This window comes from Cydia splendana, chromosome 4, assembly GCF_910591565.1.
Source record: "Cydia splendana chromosome 4, ilCydSple1.2, whole genome shotgun sequence".
Classification (NCBI taxonomy): domain Eukaryota; kingdom Metazoa; phylum Arthropoda; class Insecta; order Lepidoptera; family Tortricidae; genus Cydia; species Cydia splendana.
Window position 1 is genome coordinate 21,785,253 of NC_085963.1, and position 21,220 is coordinate 21,806,472.

General features: G+C 35.7%; 3 protein-coding genes across 6 annotated transcripts in view; all 3 read left to right on the forward strand.

Moving 5' to 3' along the window:
• The first annotated feature begins 291 nt into the window (after positions 1-291).
• Positions 292-3,604, forward strand: LOC134790108 (deoxynucleoside kinase-like). 3 transcript variants are annotated; one of them, XM_063760889.1, is made up of 5 exons: positions 292-447; positions 655-839; positions 1,068-1,320; positions 1,902-2,056; positions 3,173-3,604. In XM_063760889.1, the coding sequence occupies exons 1-5, from the start codon at positions 411-413 to the stop codon at positions 3,347-3,349; spliced, it is 807 nt and encodes a 268-aa protein (XP_063616959.1). In that variant the 5' UTR covers positions 292-410; the 3' UTR covers positions 3,350-3,604. The 3 variants fall into 3 exon arrangements, with proteins under 3 accessions (XP_063616959.1, XP_063616960.1, XP_063616961.1); XM_063760890.1 differs by having other exon boundaries at positions 661-839; XM_063760891.1 differs by having other exon boundaries at positions 305-421; positions 661-839; positions 3,173-3,602.
• Positions 3,605-7,532: 3,928 nt separating this feature from the next.
• LOC134790163 (solute carrier organic anion transporter family member 74D-like) overlaps positions 7,533-21,220 on the forward strand; it is a 72,864-nt gene continuing 59,176 nt past the window's right edge. The window contains exon 1 of one of the 2 annotated variants that reach the window (XM_063760976.1): positions 7,533-7,940. The gene's annotated coding sequence lies outside the window, so the exon portion shown is untranslated. Of the gene's footprint in view, positions 7,941-18,429; positions 18,825-21,220 lie in introns of those variants that run through there. The other variant, XM_063760975.1, reaches the window with a different exon arrangement.
• Positions 12,625-13,721, forward strand: LOC134789545 (uncharacterized). Its single transcript, XM_063760120.1, has 2 exons — positions 12,625-12,981; positions 13,054-13,721. The coding sequence occupies exons 1-2, from the start codon at positions 12,837-12,839 to the stop codon at positions 13,620-13,622; spliced, it is 714 nt and encodes a 237-aa protein (XP_063616190.1). The 5' UTR covers positions 12,625-12,836; the 3' UTR covers positions 13,623-13,721.

The following is a 21,220-nucleotide window of genomic DNA, read 5'->3' on the forward strand; positions in this document are numbered from 1 at the left end:
GATTTAACAACGTTAAAGTCGAAAATCCAACAAAGCTTGATAAAATGCGCCACCGCCATCGTGTGAATAAATAAATACACATGTATCCATTTGTGTCATTCTAACGCTTTTTTAACGCGCGTTGGCGGTAAAATCGCTCGTGCTAGAGGCCTATCTGACAAATTTGTTTTGCCAGACTATATTTTTCACGCAGCCATAAACAATGTTGTTGGTTGTATATATTGGTACAACTAATCTTTTATTTCATTTCCATGTTATGAATAAATTTTGCATGAAACGGAATTTTTACGCAGACGTTTTCACGTGAAGAACGTACATTTTCTGCGTTGTTTCAAAGAGAATTCCTCAATATTAGGTGAATCCATCACTAAAAAAATGTTAGAATTCGATGAAAATATTGTGAAACTACAATGTTAAGGCGGTATATTCCTTTGTTATCTTATAAAGGTAAATTATATATAAATAAAGGTTATGTTTGCATTGTTTTGATACATTTTGATTGGGTTGAAAATTTAGGACATAGACAACTGTCTGTTCTGTGGGGCCATTGGCAAGATACCATGACGGGCTAAAGGCGGGCAAATTAGGCGGGAAACGGGCCTAGTTAGTAGTAGCGTCTGGTTAAGTGAATCATCTGTTTGTTATATTTTGCAGCTCAAGCTCAAAGACGCTATTACAAAATGACTACTGCCAATACAAAACCCTTCACGGTGTTCGTGGAAGGTAATATTGGTAGTGGTAAAACGACATTTCTGGAACATTTTCGCCAGTTTGAAGATATAACGCTTTTGACCGAGCCAGTGGAGGAATGGCGCAATCTCCGAGGATGGAACCTATTGGTAAGTAGTTTTAAATTTCGTTATCAATAGAACTGTCACTAATAAAATTACGTAGGAGTTTATAGCTGAATCTGCAATACTTGACCTGATGACCTCGAATGCAATCTGCCTTACATAAACAAATGGGGCTATGAAAAATGTACCTAAAAATACTTGAAGCATTTTACCACATAATTGTTACTGTTTTGAGAATATTCAAGTAATTTTTTTTATTATTAATATTTCAAGGATCTCATGTACAAAGACCCCACAAAATGGGCAATGGCTTTTCAAGCCTATGTGTCCCTGACCATGTTGGACATGCACCGAAGACCTACAGCGACCCCAGTGAAGCTCATGGAGCGGTCACTGTACAGTGCAAGGTACTGCTTTGTGGAGCACATGCACAGAAGTGGCACTCTACACCCGGCCCAGTTCTCGGTGCTGGACGAGTGGTTCAGGTTTATTCATAATGAGATCCCTATTCAAGCTGATCTAATCGGTAAGTGGCTAATATGTTTGTGCAATTTTCTATATATAAGATATATCTAAATAAATAATGTCACAGATCAGATTATGGCTATTCTTTGTTTGAATTTTGAAAGTAATTTATAAAAGACTATGACCATGCTAATTCTGCACAAACTTGGCAGTAAAAATGTATCCCTATAAGCTACATACTTGATATAGCATGGTCCAACTCTAGTTTCGTCACTAAACTTAGCATATTTTTGCTTTGAAGACAAACAAAAAAAGATAGTGGTTAACCTTTTGACATAAATCCTCAATATATTTTACCTTTAAACAAGCAATTCTTGTTTATTTATATATTTATATTGGGGGTCTCGATTTCAATGAAATTTCCTATAACCGGGTTTTCAGGGGCGATAAATCAATCAAGCTAGGTGTTATCTCTGGGAAAACGCGCAGTTTTGAGTTTTATATGTTTTCCGAGCAAAGCTTGGTCTCCCAGATATTTATTTTTAATGCAGACAGGCAGGATCATTTAAAAAGTTTTCAGTTCAGTTTTCAATATTCTTTGTCATTGGATCTTTCTATTTATCCCTAAAATTAATTTTCCAGTCTACCTCAAAACAAACCCAGTGATTGCCCATGAGAGGATAAAGAAGCGTGCTCGCTCCGAGGAGCAGTGTGTCCCGCTGTCATATTTAGAAGAGCTCCACACCCTGCATGAAGACTGGCTGGTTAACAGGACTCATGCTGAGTGCCCTGCCCCAGTAAGTAAAAGTATAAAGATGGTAGAAGGAATTTCTGTACAGATTATATTTTTGCCTTTTTTCTAGAGGTAGTTAGAAATCGCTGCTAAAAAATTGATTGACTGGTAGAGAACGCTTTAGGTTTAGGTTTAAGATCATTTAATCTCATTAAGAATTTTATAATTCCCTTGCACGAGATAAAACATTAATAATAAAAAGATTATAATAATATGGATATGAGCGTACAGGCACTAAATTATAACCTTTTATAACGTAAAAAAAAGGGTACTTGATCAAACAACGCTTTAAGGCATTAAGTCCGCCATTTGTACCTTCATATTGTATTGTGCAATAAAATTTAAATAAATAAATTAATGATCTTAAGGGGCCTGCAGATTACCAGTTCGCCAGATGATATCAGCCTGTCAGTTGTTCAGACTGTCAAATTTTGCGTTTAACTGACAGGCTGATATCGTCCGGCGAACTGGTAATCAGTGGGCCCCTTTATAATTTTGGTATATTCTTTTAAAATGCTTATTTATTCTCCTGAGACCCAGAATCAGTTGTTTTGTTTACGTTATGAATTTGGAACCCTGCGTTGTTTGTGAAACTTGTTTTAGGTTAAATTGTTTTCCTGAGTTTTCTCAATTAGATATAAAATTATCTTTTATATGCATATATATTTAGATTAACAAGTCTGTACAGGTTGGATTCAAGTGGATTGTTATCATTATCAATTATGTGCAGTGTCATTACATATTGATATTTGAATTATCACGACATTGCCAATGACTCAAATAACCGGTCTACTCTAATGCAAATGCAATCTAAAAATAATTTAATTGTTGATAGTGATAATATTTTAATATTATGGAAATAATTAAGGATAACTTGAAAGTATTTAATTGAAAGTAAGAAGTTGAAAGTATTTAATTAGATAGAGAATACTCAATAATTGAATAAAATTTAGAACTGAATTTAAAGTCTGTGGAATGTGAGGGTCAAGAATCAGAATATTCAGAAGTTAAAGTGACCATTTTTATGTGCTGTAAAGATAATCTTATGAACAATTTTGTAATTAGTTTGTGATGGCAATTTCAACAGAATGTTACTAACAATTATACTAAACTCTTTCAGGTCCTGGTAATAGATGCAGACTTAGACTTATCTCAAATAACCGAGGAATACAAGAGATCCGAACACCAAATCTTGAGGAAGGCCGTGGATGTAGTGATGCGGTCTCCGAACAAGCTCAGCCCTAAGAAACCTATCACTAGCTCGCCTATCAAGATTGTTCCACAAATTAGACTGTAACATAGACTTAACCTTGTTAAGGTTGCTTTAATTTTTATAATTTAGATTTTAATTGTGTGTTTTTGATTTTACCTAAGTTCTTTGGTAAAAAAATAGTTTTATCTATTTAAGGCACTGACTTTACCCTGTTGCGGCTAATTTCACATTTGAGAAAGATCCCAAAAGGTATCTTTTATTTAAACATTCGTAATAAAATTGTGTTTGTAGATATTAAGAGCATTGCAGCATTCAAGCCTCTTTAAGCAGTTTAATTTAAATAGCCTGGTTCACACAGATCACAGGAAATTGCCTTGCGCGTATGCTCGCTCTGTGTGGACCAGGCAAATTACATAATAGATAATATTTCTTGCTTTGACATAGACTGTTGATGCAGCATATGATGGTGAGATGACATATTTCACAGACATTATTTACCAATTAAATATTACTTTATTTATTATCTTGATTGAATAAGCTTGAATGACCTGCCTACAGTGACCTCCAGTTTCTAAGTATTATTACTAGACTGTAAGTAATAACATATATTTGTGACGTTCCACGGGAAAAGGTACCTTATGAGGGTTTCTAGTTTCGGAGATATGAAATGTTTTGTAAAGAGGTGAAAAATGCTCAATTTTTTTTTATTGTGTGATCTGAAACCTTAATGCGTAACGTTTGTTTACCTGTTTTTATTTTTGTTATAAGTTAGTTATAAGCCTAGTAATGTCGTCTCAGAGTTTAGTAGAAAAGGTACCTTATGGAAAAAAGATTGAAAATTCCCAAAAAAACTAGTCAATACGGGAAAAGAAGTTTGGTAGTTCTCTACCAATTTCCTGTATTAGCATTCTGCAAAACTAATTTGATAATTTCAGTTCTGGTTGGGGCGCCTCGCAAATATTATGACCGTACATAGACCGACATCACAAATCCAAGTAGTCTGCTATTATACCAAAGTTACTCTCGTCAAGTCTTTCTTAACTAGAATAATCTTCATTTGGTTTGGTCGCATGCAGTAAATCAGCCATTGGTTTGCTGAAAAATGCCAATACCCGACGCATTACCTTATGGAATATCTGAGGTCATTGAACCTCAATGCCGCTTATCTTCAATAGAAACCGAAATATATTATTGATAAGAAATAGACGATTTATACCATTACCAAAATATTATTAGTTTATCCTAACTGTTCCATCATCATCATGCCTCATCATGTAACTTAATCACAAGGTACCTTTTCATTACATACAAATTATTGGTCTTTTTTAAGATTATTATGACGAAGAACTAATTAAATTTGGGGCAGTTTAATGTAAAATAATATTTTCTATTCATAAAAGATAAACTGTAATATGATTGATATTTACTAGTGATGTATTATTAGATTTATTTCCATAAGGTACCTTTTCGTAAATGTATGGAGCAAATACTGTTATTGTTATGTAAGTTTAAAGTGGCATAAGGGGTTAAATATAGTATTTAGTTGGGGTTTTAGGATTTATTTCATTTGAATGACAGAATTTCTTTCATATGTGCTCAGAAAAATTGATTGTGTGTGACATTAAAAGTAAAAATATTCAATTTTGTGATTTTATATGAAAAAGTCAGAAAATACATTTTCACCTCTAAATCGGTATTGTTTGTTGCTTAAACTGTCTGTCAGTGTCGTTTTCTAATAGATAAAATTTAAATCTTGAGAGCTCATTGCAATCAATCGTGAAAATGAAATAAAACTTTATTTTCAAGAGATTGGTTAGTATACACATAAATCAGTCGATATCAAAAGTTTCTATTTGCATTACAGAACAAGTCGCAATATTTTTTTAATCTCAGATATATAAGGTATTATTATTTGTAGTCAACTATGTAACTTACTTCAGGAACATAGTTTTTTAGGCGGCTAAACTTAAAACTTCTCTATCGTAAAGTTGCTCATTTCACAACATTATTTTCAAAAAATCATATCTCTGTAACTACGCAACCTAGAAGGTTGATCTTTTGTGTTATCGATAGCTTATTTATTGTAGATTACTGGGGTATGCATAACTCCATACCCGCCATAAGGTACCTTTGACCGTGGGACGTCACATTTGAGTAACATTATGACTATGTACATTGATTGTACATAATACTATTGATTGATATGTAAGTTATAAAATTCCTTAACTTAATATATTGCATTTAATATGTCCATTTAACTTTGTCTTAAACGGCTGGAATAATAAAGATAGTACTTTATGACTGAAGCAAATATGTGTATTTGCAGAGAAATTTGTTTGTAGAATTTTTAAAGAATCACAAATAGCAATTTGAGTTTTGCCAAATATGCAGAGTTTATATTTATGTAATTTATAAACAAATAAATTTCTACTGATCATTTAATTCGTATAATTTATTTCCTGGACAATATGGGGCCGTGCGCGTTAAAGGCTCTGAGGCTCTCCCATCTTGTGGTCTACATTGGAAGCATAAACTTGCGCCAGTAAACAAGCGGTTCCTGTGCTGCCTCCTACCGTTCACGCACGCTTCCTTTTGGGTCATATCAACAGTTCAACACATGTTCTTTTCACCTACTCTCCCAAAAGCAAAGACGACTGAATTCGGGTTTTTGATTTGCATTGGCATCAAAGAGTAGTATAATATAAAGCCTGACCATTAATATATGATCATGCGCCATGTTGCGGAATTTCATTGGAACTAATTTCTTATACTGGCAATAATTTTAATGATAGGTTGTCACTGTTGTCAGTGTCATTGTGGCGGTTTACTTGAATAATACTTAAGTGTTGAATAGGTTGAATATTAAATAATAAATGACAAAAAATGGCCAAAACTATACATAATCAAGAGCGAAACATTGTAAATAATAAACTTCTGGAAAAGAACCGTTCGGGAAATTAAACTATTTCGCTACGAAACATTTCCAAATTAACATCAGAGCTGACAGGTAAACAAATCAAAATGTCATTATAGTCTGGTTATTACGACTTGGTTATTGTAGTGTTATGTTATACATAAGCGAGGAAATACTTAAGTACAGTAACAAAGATGTGTTTGAAAAATATTTACTATGGGCAAAGATATACATAACATAGATTTTCATTTTTAGTTTTAATCTTGTGTCGATAGATGGCAATAAATTTACAGTGACTACAAAATTTACTATGACAATAACTCTCTATACACTCTATTCTCTTTGCTATGGGCTTTGGAGACGATCAATTTTATTCATTGACAATGTAGCAGACCCTATGTAAGGTAATTTTGACCTATGTGTGACGCGTAAGAAAATACATGAATTTTATACGGTAAAACCGACAGTAAAAAAATGTGAACACCGAATATTTGGATACTGATTATGATTAGAGTGAGTAAAAGTATGTAAGTCAAAATAACGAGTTGCCAATCCACATTCTTCAGACTATACTGAACTGTTGCCATATAAATGAGAATAATAGCGCCCTCTTGACAATGATCATATATTACTGGTCAAGCTTTTATATGAGATTGGCATATCCTTTCAAGTGGCATACGTCATTTTAGAGTTGTTGGAATTTCAATTCTATTTTAATTAATCAAAATTTAAATGACATAAAATTGTCCGGGTGCCGGTTACTGCCACTTCAAGGGGTAAAGTGCTCCTAAGGGTGGTATTCCACCTGTCCGATGTCAGTGCGTCTCACTTTCTCATTAAAGCAAAATGTGAGACGCAATACACCTTGGACAAAGAAATTGGATAGGTGGAATACCACCCTAACGTAGCTTTGGCTTGTATCTACCAAAACCGGGTGTATGATTCCCCATATCCTTTTGATTTCAACCATATTGAAGAAGCAACCTGAGGGCCTATTCAATGCTCTCATTCGGACAATCGCTCATCGCTCGAATATGCAAGAGTGATAGAGAGGTGAATAACGGATTTCTCCTTTTCGCGTTAAGTCCTCTGAATACTGAGCAAATACGGCGAAGGAATTGATGTCTCGAAACTACTTACTTTACTCATTGCTCGAAAGTATACAATTTTTTTAAACAGGCAACACTAACATTAATGTCAAAATTTATGAGAAAAATATTTTTCTTCTTTTATTCTAGCTATGTCTAGCTTTATCATTTTAACCAATCCACACTAAGTAAAAAAAATAATAGGTCCTTTGTTATTGGCTAAAATGACTTAATTCAAATGACATTTGACAAGGGAAATACTTTCTTTCGTGTTTACTGAAACTGCCGTATGATATTTAGGTCAATAACAATCTTCAATTAATAAATTAAATTAGTTAATTACTTCTAGTCTATAAAACTTATTCCTTAAAATGTATTTATTGTAGTTGAATTGTAATGAGTTCTTGTTGCGGCAATGAGTTTGTTACTAACGCGGCGCTAAGCGAAGTGCTGTCCGCTAACTACAATCTAGTTGCAAATTTATTCGATTTTGAAGTAAATTCGTGGGTTATTCTTATTAGTATTATCGTTATTGGTATATCAACATTTGTGGTGATCCGTTTAGTGTTCACGTTAAAGACCTATTAGACAATAATAATGAAAGTAAAAGTGTTGTAATGTATAACCACTTAATCGGCATACAAGAAGTTCCCGTGAGCTGTACACGTTAAAGGTAAGTAAATCTTTTATTACATTGATGTTATAATGTTTAACTTGGCATAGTACAGTTTGTATTACTACATTCCGCTTATTACAACATAAACAGGATGTTTTAAATGTACACTTTCATGTGTAAAGTTTTTTTTTCTTTTTTTATGTATAAAGTTAATTGAAAGCTAATAGAGTTAGACCAAGAAAAGTCTTCAGCGATTTTGACACCCTACGCAGTGCAGGTGTTATTTTAAATGTCAAATTTCTAGGAAATTATTACATATAAACAACACTTGCACTGCGTGGGCTATCAAAATCGCTGCAGACTTTTCTTGGTTTAACTCTATTTTAAAAATGTTTAAATGCCCATTCTGAACAACACAAAACCCTTGTTCCTATCTTAATGTAATAACTAAACACCAGCAATAGTAATAAATCATAATTATGACAAATTTTCTCATTACTTTGGTTGTTTAAACTGTTTAAAGCTTATCTTTTCTGAGTGAGCTTTATAAGTACATGTGTTTTTAATGGATACTGGAAGTAGACCATTATTGTTAGATAATATTCAGTCATATGCAGATAACTTAAATTCCAGAAACAAAAACAATGAGTAGGAGTGTTGCTTTGTTTCTTGCCAGTGTATGATGCCACGTTTATGAAAAATAAAATTTTGTCTGTAGCAAGTTACCTTGTCTATGTTTTCATGTAGTGTACTGTAAGAAAAATATTGATTCTGTTATATATATTTATTTAGTAGAATTAGAGGATAAATTGGGTTCTGATTAGGAAAACACAATATAATGCTTATAAGAATCTTATTGGTTAAGTCTTTTTTGAGTCTTTGGTGTTCTCTCAATTTCCATGAAAAACCTGTCCTTAGTTTTGAAAATACTTTGTGCCATTCTTAATCAAAAGGGGTACTTATTGTTGGTTGTCAATAAGGCGCTTTTTCCATACAGCTTCAATTTGAAATCAACCTTATTATTGACAACCGACAATGTGGTACCTTTTGGTTAAAAATATCACCTTTGTTTATATAAATCAGTTGTCCTTAACTTTTTAGTGATAGCGGACCACTTGACATAATTTCGTATTTACCATGGATCACCAACTGTTTACCAGTTAATACCTACCTATGACAAAATAAAGAATGTCACAGAGGGTTGTTCTTTTTTTGACGGCCTCCTAGCCTAGTCAAGAGTAGTCAGTAGTGACCCTGCTTATGAAACAGGAGGTCCCGGGTTTGAATCTTGGCAAGGGCATTTATTTGTGTGTTTATCACAAATTCGTCCTGAGTTGTGATTTCAGAGTTGATCCCATAGAAAAAGTTGTTTAGTATGGCCTACCTAATCACCTCGCACAATATGGCTAGTTGTTCAATAAACGCCCTGTATATTGTCGTCTAGTACCCACAACAAGCCTTATTGCTCAATAAGGCTGTGGAGCTAAGTTGATCTCTGTAAAATTGTGTGCTAGATTCCTTTTACAACATCAGGGATAGTGCTTACAACTGCCATTGTATAAATATGGTGTGCCAACTTGGGAAGTGTGAGGTAAGTGGGTCATATCCCTTTAGTATTTTCTCACCGTTTGGCCAAGTGCTCAGTAATAAGGTTTCTTTCCAATAAGAATTGAGATCGTTGATTGCGACTTAATTTTCGCGCATTTCTCATCCGGAGAGACCCTGGCTTTACAAGCCCGCTGTCTCCAAAATGGGTTGCATCTCGTTATGTATCACTGGTAGTGTAACCTAACTGTTCGGATTAATCCCTGCCGCTTCTTACCGCCATCCGCCATCACTCTACGCGACAATATTTCCATCATCACCACTTAGATGGTTGGCAGTCCTCAACTGTGGGTTTCTCCAGATACTTCCTGTGTCGCACAGCTAAATTATGGAATGAACTGTCGCCTGCGGTATTTCCGGACCGATACGACCTTCAAATCTTCAAGATCTAATCCTCAAATCTTCAAAATTTAAAGGCACAACGCACTTTTGGCCCCTCTCCTGATCAGAATTCAGATCGTTGATTGCGACTTTTACTTTTCGCGCATTTCTCACCCGGGGAAACCCTGGCTTTACAAACCCGCTGTCTCCAAACTGGCTCGTATCTTGCTATAGGCCTGCCACAGATCTGTTAACTCATTGATTATATTATCTGTGCTAGACTGGTTGTCACAACGAAAGTGAGCGCGGCCGGGTGAGCGGCGCTAGTTTACGGCGTATTACCTCACTTCTCGCCCACTTTTTCACTTTCCTACGGGCAGAAAGCGTGAAGTGTGAACCTGTCCTCGCCTTTTTATTGACACTTGCTTCTTAATTAATTATTTTTACCGCCATAGGTACTTGGGACGCGGGGCCCTTTGACTCGGAAAGAACGATCATCTTTCTAAACTAACTTCAGTTCCGTTGGTAATCTGCAGATCCTAACCTAATTGTGTAGTCTTAGAACAATCAGTAGTACTAGTGGATAATTTTAGATGTACCCCATAATGCAGTCGGAAGCCTGTATCTAAACCCATGGTCTAATAAAACATGGTTTTCTATTCCCAGATTGACACAGGCCTACGTCACAATAACATGGCCGCTATATATAGCGCTATCGCATATTATCATATAGCGCTGTCGCATGATGACGTAGGCTTGTGTCAGTTAGGTGACCTAGAAAAGACGGGAATAGAGTACCAGGCGGAGTATATTATTATACCATGTCTAAACCGTTGAAAAACCGTAACCATCTATAGTTCGTTTTTTTGAGCATTAGAAATAAGGTAAACAATCTTGATGTGTCTTTTAATTGAAAAACACTTTTTAAAAATAATTCACGGCAAATGTGTAACAATTATGAATCTAATACGATCATTTATATTCTTCTGCTATCATAAGTAATAGTTACTGATTTTTAAAAAGCGTTTTTCAATTAAAAGACATGTCAAGATCGCTTACCTTCTTTCAAGTTCTTTCTAATGCTAAAAAAAACGAACTATAGGATCTGGCTTTGACCCATAGTCTAATGAAACATGGTCTTCTCTTCCCAGAGTGACACAAGCCTACGTCACTTTTTTTTTTTTTTAACATTGTAATTTGAGTCGGCCGGAAAGTCCGGCCCTATTTCTCAATACCCTAATTACAAGCCTACGTCACAATAACATTGCCACTTTATATAGCGCTATTAGCGCTATCGCATATTGTCATATAGCGCTGTCGCATGATGACGTAGGCTTGTGTCAGTCACGTGACCACGAAAAGACGGGAAGAGAGTACCAGGCGGAGTATATTATTATACCATGCTTTGACCGAAGTTTTGAAGGTATTTCGGTTAAAACCAATATCGGACCATATCCCATATATTGGGCTCTACAAACGTCACAGATAATCGATTTGCGATTAATTGCGGCATTTAATCGAACGATTGAATTCGTTGCTCCTACTTAGCCGGAAATTATCTAAAATCGTGTTGGTAGTTGGTATATAGTGGCCTTTATGTTTGGCTGATACCTAAACGCGAGAGACTTCGTTCGGTCGGGCACAAGAAAAAACTTTCCAGCCAAATTTTATTAACCCCACAAAACGTATATTATGTTTTATAATTTATAAGTCTTTTATAAGTTTTATAAATGTTTGGGCACATTTTCTTCCTACTCACGTGAGACTCCAATTACAGCAAATTATGAATACCTACGTATACCAGTGATATTTTTTTGAATGAGCCGAGTGCATACATTAACCCGGTAACCCAATACAGGATTTACTTTCTAAAACTTCTTCTGTAGGCTATCGATTATATCCGATATATTTAATTCTGGTTCGGTTGCTAGGGCTCGGCAATTCAATTTATGAGCCACATGAATTTATTCGGAAACATAAATTATCATAACAATTTGATGTCATTGTCAAGCTCTTGCTTTATAATAATTAGTATCTATTGAAAGTTGCAGAAACCCGATCTTTCAATGACCAGTATTGACCGATCCAGTGCTCCTTATAAAATAAATAGCAGAGTTATGGCAGAGTTAAACAAAAACCACTTCTTTCAATCAACATCAATATGACTGATTGAATAGACGCAACAACTTTGCGAAAAGGGTGATCAGTTCGTCATTTACCATTAGTTTAATGTCAATCTATATCAATATTATCAATCAGACAGCTTGATTGGTTGCACTATTTTAGGATTGTTCATGGAATGGAAAATGCAAAACATTTAGCAGAAGTGGGATGTTCATTAAAATTTAAATTCCTTATGTTTACGGATTATAAATCTCCTTATCAGATGTAACGTTTTTGTTAGGCGATTTCTACAACTTAATTAATGCGCTGTCTGTGCCATAAATTTCGTAAAGCAATAGTGTAATTTGGCCGATTTTCTTGTCGAATTTTTTAGATAGATTTGGATAAAATTTGGTTGGCTTAAGAGCTTCTCATTCTCGGCGGAACATGTCCCGAAAAAAAAAATTTAATCTTTAGTTGTGTTAGGACAATAGCATACTATTTTTTAACTTAATGAAATATTTTTTAGGACATACGGTGAAATTGCGCTTAATACTTGTGTTGTACAGAATAGGGAAATTAGCGAACTCTACCAAAAGTCGACCTCTAGCGTAAAAAAACAGCAGCTATAAATAAAATTGCCAGGAAAGTTTCTACTAGTAGGTATATTCAGAATTTTATCTCAATTACCAATCACTGATTTTTGTCGCCACAATTGTTTACAGTTAGATGTAAATAAAAGTAGTAAAGATAAAGACCCGACGAATCCGATTCGATCTCGACGTTGCCAGCTTGCCGGGCCGCCATCGCCGTTGCGGTGCGAGGGAGAATCGATCGGCGACCGAACGACCCTCGCGACACGACCGCGGCGCACGTCGCCCCGCGCGCCAGTCTGTTCTAAACGCTCCTCCACGTAATCTCAAAATGTTCACCGAAAAACTAGACTTAAAACTCATTGGCTTAGTCAGAGACAATACAGTGCTCTACGACCACAATAACCCACAGTACATGGACTTTAATGCCAGAGAAGTTGTCTGGCAGAAGATAGGCGATGAACTCAAGCGGCCCGGTGAGTTTACGATTTGAGTTGAATTCGTTTACAATTTACGACGCAACGCTTACGCTCGTATTTTTTTTATAGCGGCCGTGTGCAAGGCGAGGTGGATCAACATCAGAGACATTAATCGCCGTATATTGAGGAAAACACTAAGCAGCTCCGGTAAGCGAGTGAAGCTGTATAAGTATGAAAGCGACCTTGCTTTCATGAGGCCATTTTACAGGGATATTTTGATACAGAACGGCGAGTTTTCGTGGGATGAAAAGAACCAAAGGGACTGTGATGTGGAGGACGATCCAGACATCCCTGATCATAATACAGACGATTCCAATGACGAAAAGCCAATAAAGGCGAAAGGTAAGAAGTCTGGCATTAAGAAAAAGAGAAAGAAGAGGAAATACGAGGAGGTTGAGGTAGAGAATCCTTCTGCAAGTATTGGAGAACCGAGTACGGCGGGGCTCTCGGAGTTTGACCCCTGTGACCCGGTGGACTCTTTCCTTCTGAGCATTGGAGCCACATTGAAGACCTTTTCTCCATACCACCTGAACGTGGCGAAGAGTAAAATATTCGCTGTTGTCCAGGAACATGATTTGCAACAGATTGTGCAGAAGAAAAGCGATATGGACGACAAAACTCCTTTAAATATGATCTAAGTTTTGAATAAGTTCACTATAGACACTTTAGTTTAAGTAATATCTTGTGCGTGGACATCTTCATGCGAAGATGTGATGTGATTTGCCATAGTGATTTAATTTTAAACAGATATGGAGATGGACCTATACTATTAAATCTTTACAATGTTAGATTATTTTATTGTTTTACTTTTACAAAAACTCCAAATGTTTGGAACTGAGGCCAAAAGTAACTGTCAAACTCCATGATAATAACCCATGTCAGTTTTTGAAATCGTTATTATACAGTGTCTTATTTTATTATAACCAGGAATGCGATTCGACGAACATGCGATACAATCAACTGAGGATATGAAGTGGATTTGAAATGTCAGATAAGTACGTGTCGAATTTGGCCCCAGTAATAGTACTTAGTGTGACACCTGCAATTGTTTAAGAATATTAACAATGGATAATCGTTTAAATAAACCTTACAATATAATTTTCTTCTAATGACTAATTTTCCGTTGAGTTACGAAAATTCCATACCATTTGGTAACTCAAACCAAGATTTGGACATACGGTGAAATTACGCTTATATTGTACAAAATAGAGAACTCTAATATTCATCAAACTTTATCGAAATTAGTGAAATTTGGTAAATTCGACCTAGTAGGTACCTACTACGTATAGCCAGTCAAGAAATTGAAAAAAAATATTGAGGGCGTCCCTTCCTACGTAACTGTCACATTTTTGACGTAAAATGCTTAAACATTGCAAAAATTTAGTATGGATTTTTTATAGTTCCATTTTATTTAATTTTATTTTATGTTGCACTATAAGTATAGAGTTAATAAATAGGAGGCTTGGTTCCATCTAGTTTATACCCGTACGGAACATAACCTATTATAGGTCTGCTACTTATCTCAGACGGTCGGTAAAGAAGTTGCGCGATTTTCTAGTTGAAGGTCTGAATTTTCGAACTAAAACTAGTTTAAATATTACATATTTTTCTTAACCCATTCAGCGCTAATCACTACACGTTGTCGTTTTGCGTCTATGAAGCATTTCCTCTACATACCGGGAAACCCGTGTTATCGGCTACGACGTAGCGCTACGACCGTAACTCAGCGGTGAATGCGTTAACCCAATACAAATCAGATTGCAAAAATTTGGTATGGAATTTTTATAGTTCCATTTTATTTAATTTTATTTTATGTTGCACTATAAGTATAGAGTTAATAGATAGGAGGCTTGGTTCCATCTAGTTTATACCCGTACGGATAATTACCTATTACCTATAGGCAAAGACATATCTAACTTCGTATAAGACGAATAAAGTCTAAGGAAAAAACGTGCCTCGGAATTGAAGCAAAAGTCATTTTCGAATAGATGGCGCACACACCTTTAGCCTATCCTCGGCTAGATGGCGTGACGACACCGTTTCATATTTAACAATTTTACTTATCTCAGACGGTCGGCAAAGAAGATGCGCGATTTTCTAGTTGAAGGTCTGAATTTTGGGACTAAAACTAGTTTGAATATTGCATCCTTTTCTTAACCCATTCAGCGCTAATCACGACACGTTGTCGTTTTGCGTCTATGAAGCATTTCCTCTACATTCCGGGAAACCCGTGTTCTCGGCTACGACGTAGCGCTATACGACCGTAGCTCAATGAATGTGGTAACCCAATACAAATCAGCTTCATGCAGCCAAGCATTCGGTCCGTAGCTGAACATTACTGAACTTCGGAAAAATGCAAAATTTCCACATGAAAAAAATCCCAAACTTCTCATATTATTGTACGTACACCGACATTTTCCATTGAAGGTTTCCCTTGTTTCCTGTGCCTGATATTTCTTAGAACTTTTCCAGCTCTTTGGAAAAAAATTGCAACTTGCTCGTACTGACTATAATAATTTCTTGCCATGCCTCGCAGTTAAACGGTAGAGTCGGTAGACCTAGAGTAGAATAGCAACAGTTAAACGGTAGAGGCGGTAGACCTAGAGTAGATAGCAACAGTTAATCGGATCAGACCTTGCCTGTCAATCAATCTACTTTGACCCATCAGATACAAATGCCGTTTTTATTCAACACCCATATAGCGACACTCGTTGGCCGATAACACACGACTGTTTTATATTCCACATTAATATTAACCGGGCGAGCCTGCGTCAGCAAATCTTACTAACATGCATGATAGTGATATTTGATATCATCTTGACTTTCATGAGGTTTTGATATTCGGTATAAATTTTGGTCGTTTACGTGATTCTGAATTTTGAGTTGCCATAAGCTCAATCCACGTGTATCCTATTTGTATAAATATTAAATTGTATAGGCATATACAGTCATATACATACATTTCTATACAATGAGATACAGATCGAGTAAATCATTCATTCCCATCGTATTATATTATTTTATTTCCCATCGTATATCGGGTAAGTATTTCATTTTTTGGGATGCCAGTTCAGTCAGCTTCAGTACTTTTCGTCCTGAGCATGACACACGCGCTGAGCGTGACAGTCGTACATATATTCCCGTGAAAAGACGATGGGAAAGGATTGTTCATTACATGTAGGTACCTCGAAGTCCCTAACAATAGGTAATTTTATTTACAAATAAACGAAAATAATTCATTAGACGCCGTGCGTGCCATTGCGTGATAAGGGCTGTTTCAAATTTTGCCATATTCTAGCCTAGAAACATGTTGCGATTTAATTTAATGTAATTTTCTCGAATTTCAACACTAACCATTACCAGAAAAAAAATGTGATATTTGACGAGATCCCCTCTCCTCCACGTGATATTCGGCTTGTTAAGTTTAGTGAAGTTTGTATGGTTTTCCTTAAATATATGCCAGTATTTCTAGTACGAAGCCATTAAAAATTTGTACACTCAGCGTCATATAGTAAACTATTTGATTACTTTGGATGCTACCTACTAAGTATATGACGCTGACTGTAGTACAAAGGAGTAAGATGCAAAATTGTATACATATTTTTGACGTCGACTGTACAGTTCTCTAACTATCTACTATAATTTTATTACTTATACATTACGCCATATAATGAAGCACGTTAATGGAGTTTTATTCTTAATTATAATTATCTTTCTTAAATATGTAATTAAAGCAATAAATCCTAAAAAAAGATATTTTTAATGCGATGCAATTCTGTCAAAAGTTTTATTTAGTTAGTTCGAGTCGCGGGGAAGGACATGGGATAGTTTTTATGTCGGAAATCATCCCTGAAGAGAGTGCAAAGGGGGGTGGAATTGAAAGATTTAATGAATTGCCTAATAATTGAAGTAAGCAATGCGCGAATTGAATGATTGCTATTAGCATTATCCAGGCGCTATAACTTTAGCTGCTGTCACTAATTCCACGCAGACGAAGTCGCGGGCAAAAGCTATTATACTATATGAATGAAGACTGATGCTAAATATAAATATGTGCCGAGTAACGTACGAGTATGTAAACTTATTCGAAATCAATACCGCCGAGCCCACGACGCTGTCTTAAATTGTTCTATTTTTAGGTTCTAGGGCAATGGGTCTTTAAACATAGCATTTACTAATAACTATTCTTCCATACATACATTATCGAGTTCGTTAAAGAAGTAGAGTTAGACAGATAAATCTGCAACGATTTTGATAGCACACTCAGTGCAAGTGTTATTTTAAACTTCTATGAAATTATGATGTAAGTATAATAAATAACACTTATGTTATGGGACCGAACACGAAATTGCGAAATGTTGTTCGCTCTCCCACCTCGACATCTGGTCATCCAAAACAAGCCATTTTAACGCGATTTCTGTGGCCAAGGCCGCCAAGGGCTGAAAAAACGCCCTGTATATCTTTAACAAATTAGATATACATACTTACTTATCGTTCGTAGTGTAGTACTATATTAAATTATATTATCCTTGAAATAGGATTTAGATTTACATTGCATGCAAACGTGTACAACATTAACCACTCAAAGTAGTCCTGACCTAACTGGACAAAATATAAAGTTGCAGTTGGTAGTCGTTAACGATCTGATACCTTAGAATTTGCTCTAAAAACGCCAAAGCTTGAAGTAGATATATGGCAAAAGACTGCATACACTCGCCCATAATAGATAGTTCGTGTTGCAGCTGATTTTAAAGTTAATTGGAACCCCACTTTGCGATAGGACGATGGCGAGCCAACTTTATCTGTAGCCCAAGACAATTACCTAGTCTAGTTTTTACTGCAGCTAGAATTGTAAGAAGCAAAAGGAATGCTTGCCAAACGACGAATGTACGTCTCAAACGAACCAGTATATGTGATCTTTGTAGAGAATAGTTGTTAGGGATCTCGATTCTCGAGGTTCAGCTTTATTTGGTTGATCTGCTTTCATGAAACGATGGAAATACAGAACACGATTGCGAATGCGAATCGGATCGGTCACTTACACTTTAAAAAACATACACAAAGCAAGAAATACGTATGTTGCGCTTCTTTACAAGGATAGATTTATACATATTTATACGAGACAGCAAAATGCCGGGCAAAAAGCGGTTTTCTATGCGCCTCGCCTGAAATATATCCAGCCTAATACCCGCCATGACCATAATTCTGCCCGAGCCGTGTCATAAATACGTTTGATTATATTTCGTTCTATGCAGTTTGAAGTCGGATAACGTAGCCAATAAAAGGAATATTAAAATCGACTTGTTGCGTGTGCATTGGAATTATGATTTACGATCTGACATAAAGCTTTGAGAGGAATGTTGTTTGGAAAATTTTGAGCAACATTTTTATCAATGTTTCCCTCGTATTTATACATATTTACTTCATGATTACAATGTAATACTAAATCAGGCCAGTTGTTGAAAACTTGATACAGTTATCAGGGAGTACTTAATTGCAAGTGTTGCAACATGTCGTAGAGTTATTAGTTGTTATCATGATATGTTGTGCGACAGATCGCTGCGCTGACGTAAGTGACGGGCCAAGTTTTCGGGGCCCCCACCAGAGTTTGTTTACAAGAGCGACGCCTCGCGTCGGCACTCCGCCGCCGGCGCTCGGCCTCCTCGCGTCGCGACAACCTCGGACTCTATATACCGGCTCACAGTGAATACAATAACATTACTATTACGAACAGATCGAGAGCTGTTAGAAAACTATTCAAGCTCTAAATATTTAAGAAGAAACATAATTGAGTTTCAAGTGTGTGCGTAATCTATATTTTCATCAGACTTCGCCTAAAGGTGAGTTTTCAGGATACTTTTATTTACTACCTATATGAACATCATAAGTATCTAATAGAAACGCCGGTACGCGGTATGCACATATCGAAAAAGTGTGAGTCGACGTTGATATTTCGATGATTTTACAAGTGCTCGTAATAAGGCACTTGGTATAAGTGAGGCTGTTAATTTTTATGCCACTTGCGTTCCTTTTCGAAACTAAACCGGTTGGGATGGGATGTGTTTTAAAGCTGGTGTAATAAAACGTCCGTATCGGCGGCTCGATCAGATATAGGATCCCTTTTACTCAACAGCCCAAATTCTAATGAGATAATGTGCCAATAGCAATATTATCTTCCGTTCGAATAAACCTAATTTTGCGTTGCGACATTCATATCAATGTGTCAATACCGTACCCCATTTATTCACTAAACGGTCTGCAGCACTTTGATAGTGATAAGTGTGTTGATCGATACACGTACGAGTAGAGCACTAAGTATTTTCCTAGAGCAAATATTTGAGATATAAACTTGGTAGACTCTTTTATCAGGATGCGCGGGCAGTTATTTGCGTTTGATGTTGAAATGCACTCAAACAAAGATATTTGCTTTCATTTATTTTTATGGCGCATTGTCTTAAATATGGAGACGAATGCAATTTATAAATTGCACCATTGACTTTTGTGTTTCCGTTTTTTTTGCTCTATATTTATTTTTTATCTTGTTATCGATATCATTTACATAGATAACGATAACGTTCTTATATATGTCAAATTCAATGTCAAGCGGTATATAGGTTAGTATGTACATAATAACATTTTGGCCTGCATTTCAAATGTTTACTGTTCTTGGAGATTAATTTGTAATTAGGAAAGTAATTTATTCCTGTTTTTTGATTCAATGTATTTAATACGTATGTCGGACTGTAGGTCTTTTGTTTAAACTTGTCATTACTTGTATTATTGTAAAATTATGTCTCTTTTTCTCGATGATATTCTTGTTTTATCGTATCTCAAGCACACAGGTCAAGTTTTTAAGTCTCTTCCAGTTGCAATGGGAGAAACACTGGTAGAATAGACACTTAATGAATGATTAATATAAATAGGCGATTTCCATTAGGTTATGAATAAAATAATATATATTTTCATATCCTAATATCCTTTATTAATATAACTCCTTGTTTATCCTTGATAATAATTGATTTTCTATACACTTCCAATCTAATCTAAATCAAAACAGTCCTTGTATCGGTGTACCGCAGGGAGTATACCTACGCCCTCAAATATTTATTCCTCGTGAGCCTCCCTCTCCCGGTCGACCTCTAGACGTTCGACCTCAACGTTCGGCTTCCTTTAGCTATTTGCTGTTCCTGAAATTTCCACTATTTCCCTAAATTTTCCACGTTTCCACGGAGGCATAATAATGTTCCACATAAAAGGGCTTACTAGCTTATTCAAATTTGTTCTAATGTTTAGTTGCCTTACCTTATACAAATTTTACTCTCTTTGTGAAATTGTTTAAACATTATTTTCTGCGGAGAGTATAGCACATGTCTGCTGCCAATGTCTAGATCTACTGAGATCGTCATAGTTAGTTTTACTGGGCATTTTTCGCAAATCCACAATCATTGTGTTGTGCCAATTTTGCGTGAAAACCGAGGTGCTCTAATCACCCCAGCTACTCCACGAAACCTAGCAAGGTTTTCAGGTTGCGATTGTCATATTATTCATATTCATTTTATTTGTATTAATCATACATTGTCAGTGTTATTATTTATTGTAATATATTGGAAATGTTCAATTCTTGTTTATTTATTTATATATATCGGGGATCTCGGAAACGGCTCTAACGATTTCGATGAAATTTGCTATATGGGGGTTTTCGGGAACGATAAATCGATCTAGCTAGGTCTTATCTCTGGAAAAACGCGCTTTTTTGAGTTTTTTATGTTTTCCGAGCAAATTTCGGTCTCCTAGATATTGTAATTTAAATGTCTAAAATAAAGTTGATTTGTTGCTATCATGTAGTTACATTTTGAATTAATAACACGCACATGTGACATGCACACGCGTTTAGTCAGTAGATATACATTTCTAATATGGCTTTTTTCGTAAACTTCAAAAATTTAATAAGTACTAATCTCATTCACAAATAAAATCCTAATGAGTTATGAGTTTAGAAGTATGAAATTACTGAAACATTCGAATGAGGAACCACACGCCGGTAAGGTTATTTTGTAACTATAAAACATAATTATAAGTTATCAATTAAAACACGAGTTGTTAGTCTTTGCTACAGATAACTGCTGCTTGAGACGCTATCGGTCACTGAACCGGCACTCGGAGTTATCTCTCACTTAATTACTTGGTCCGTGGGAATGAATTATTAAACCGCAGATCTTTAATTAATACGCGTACT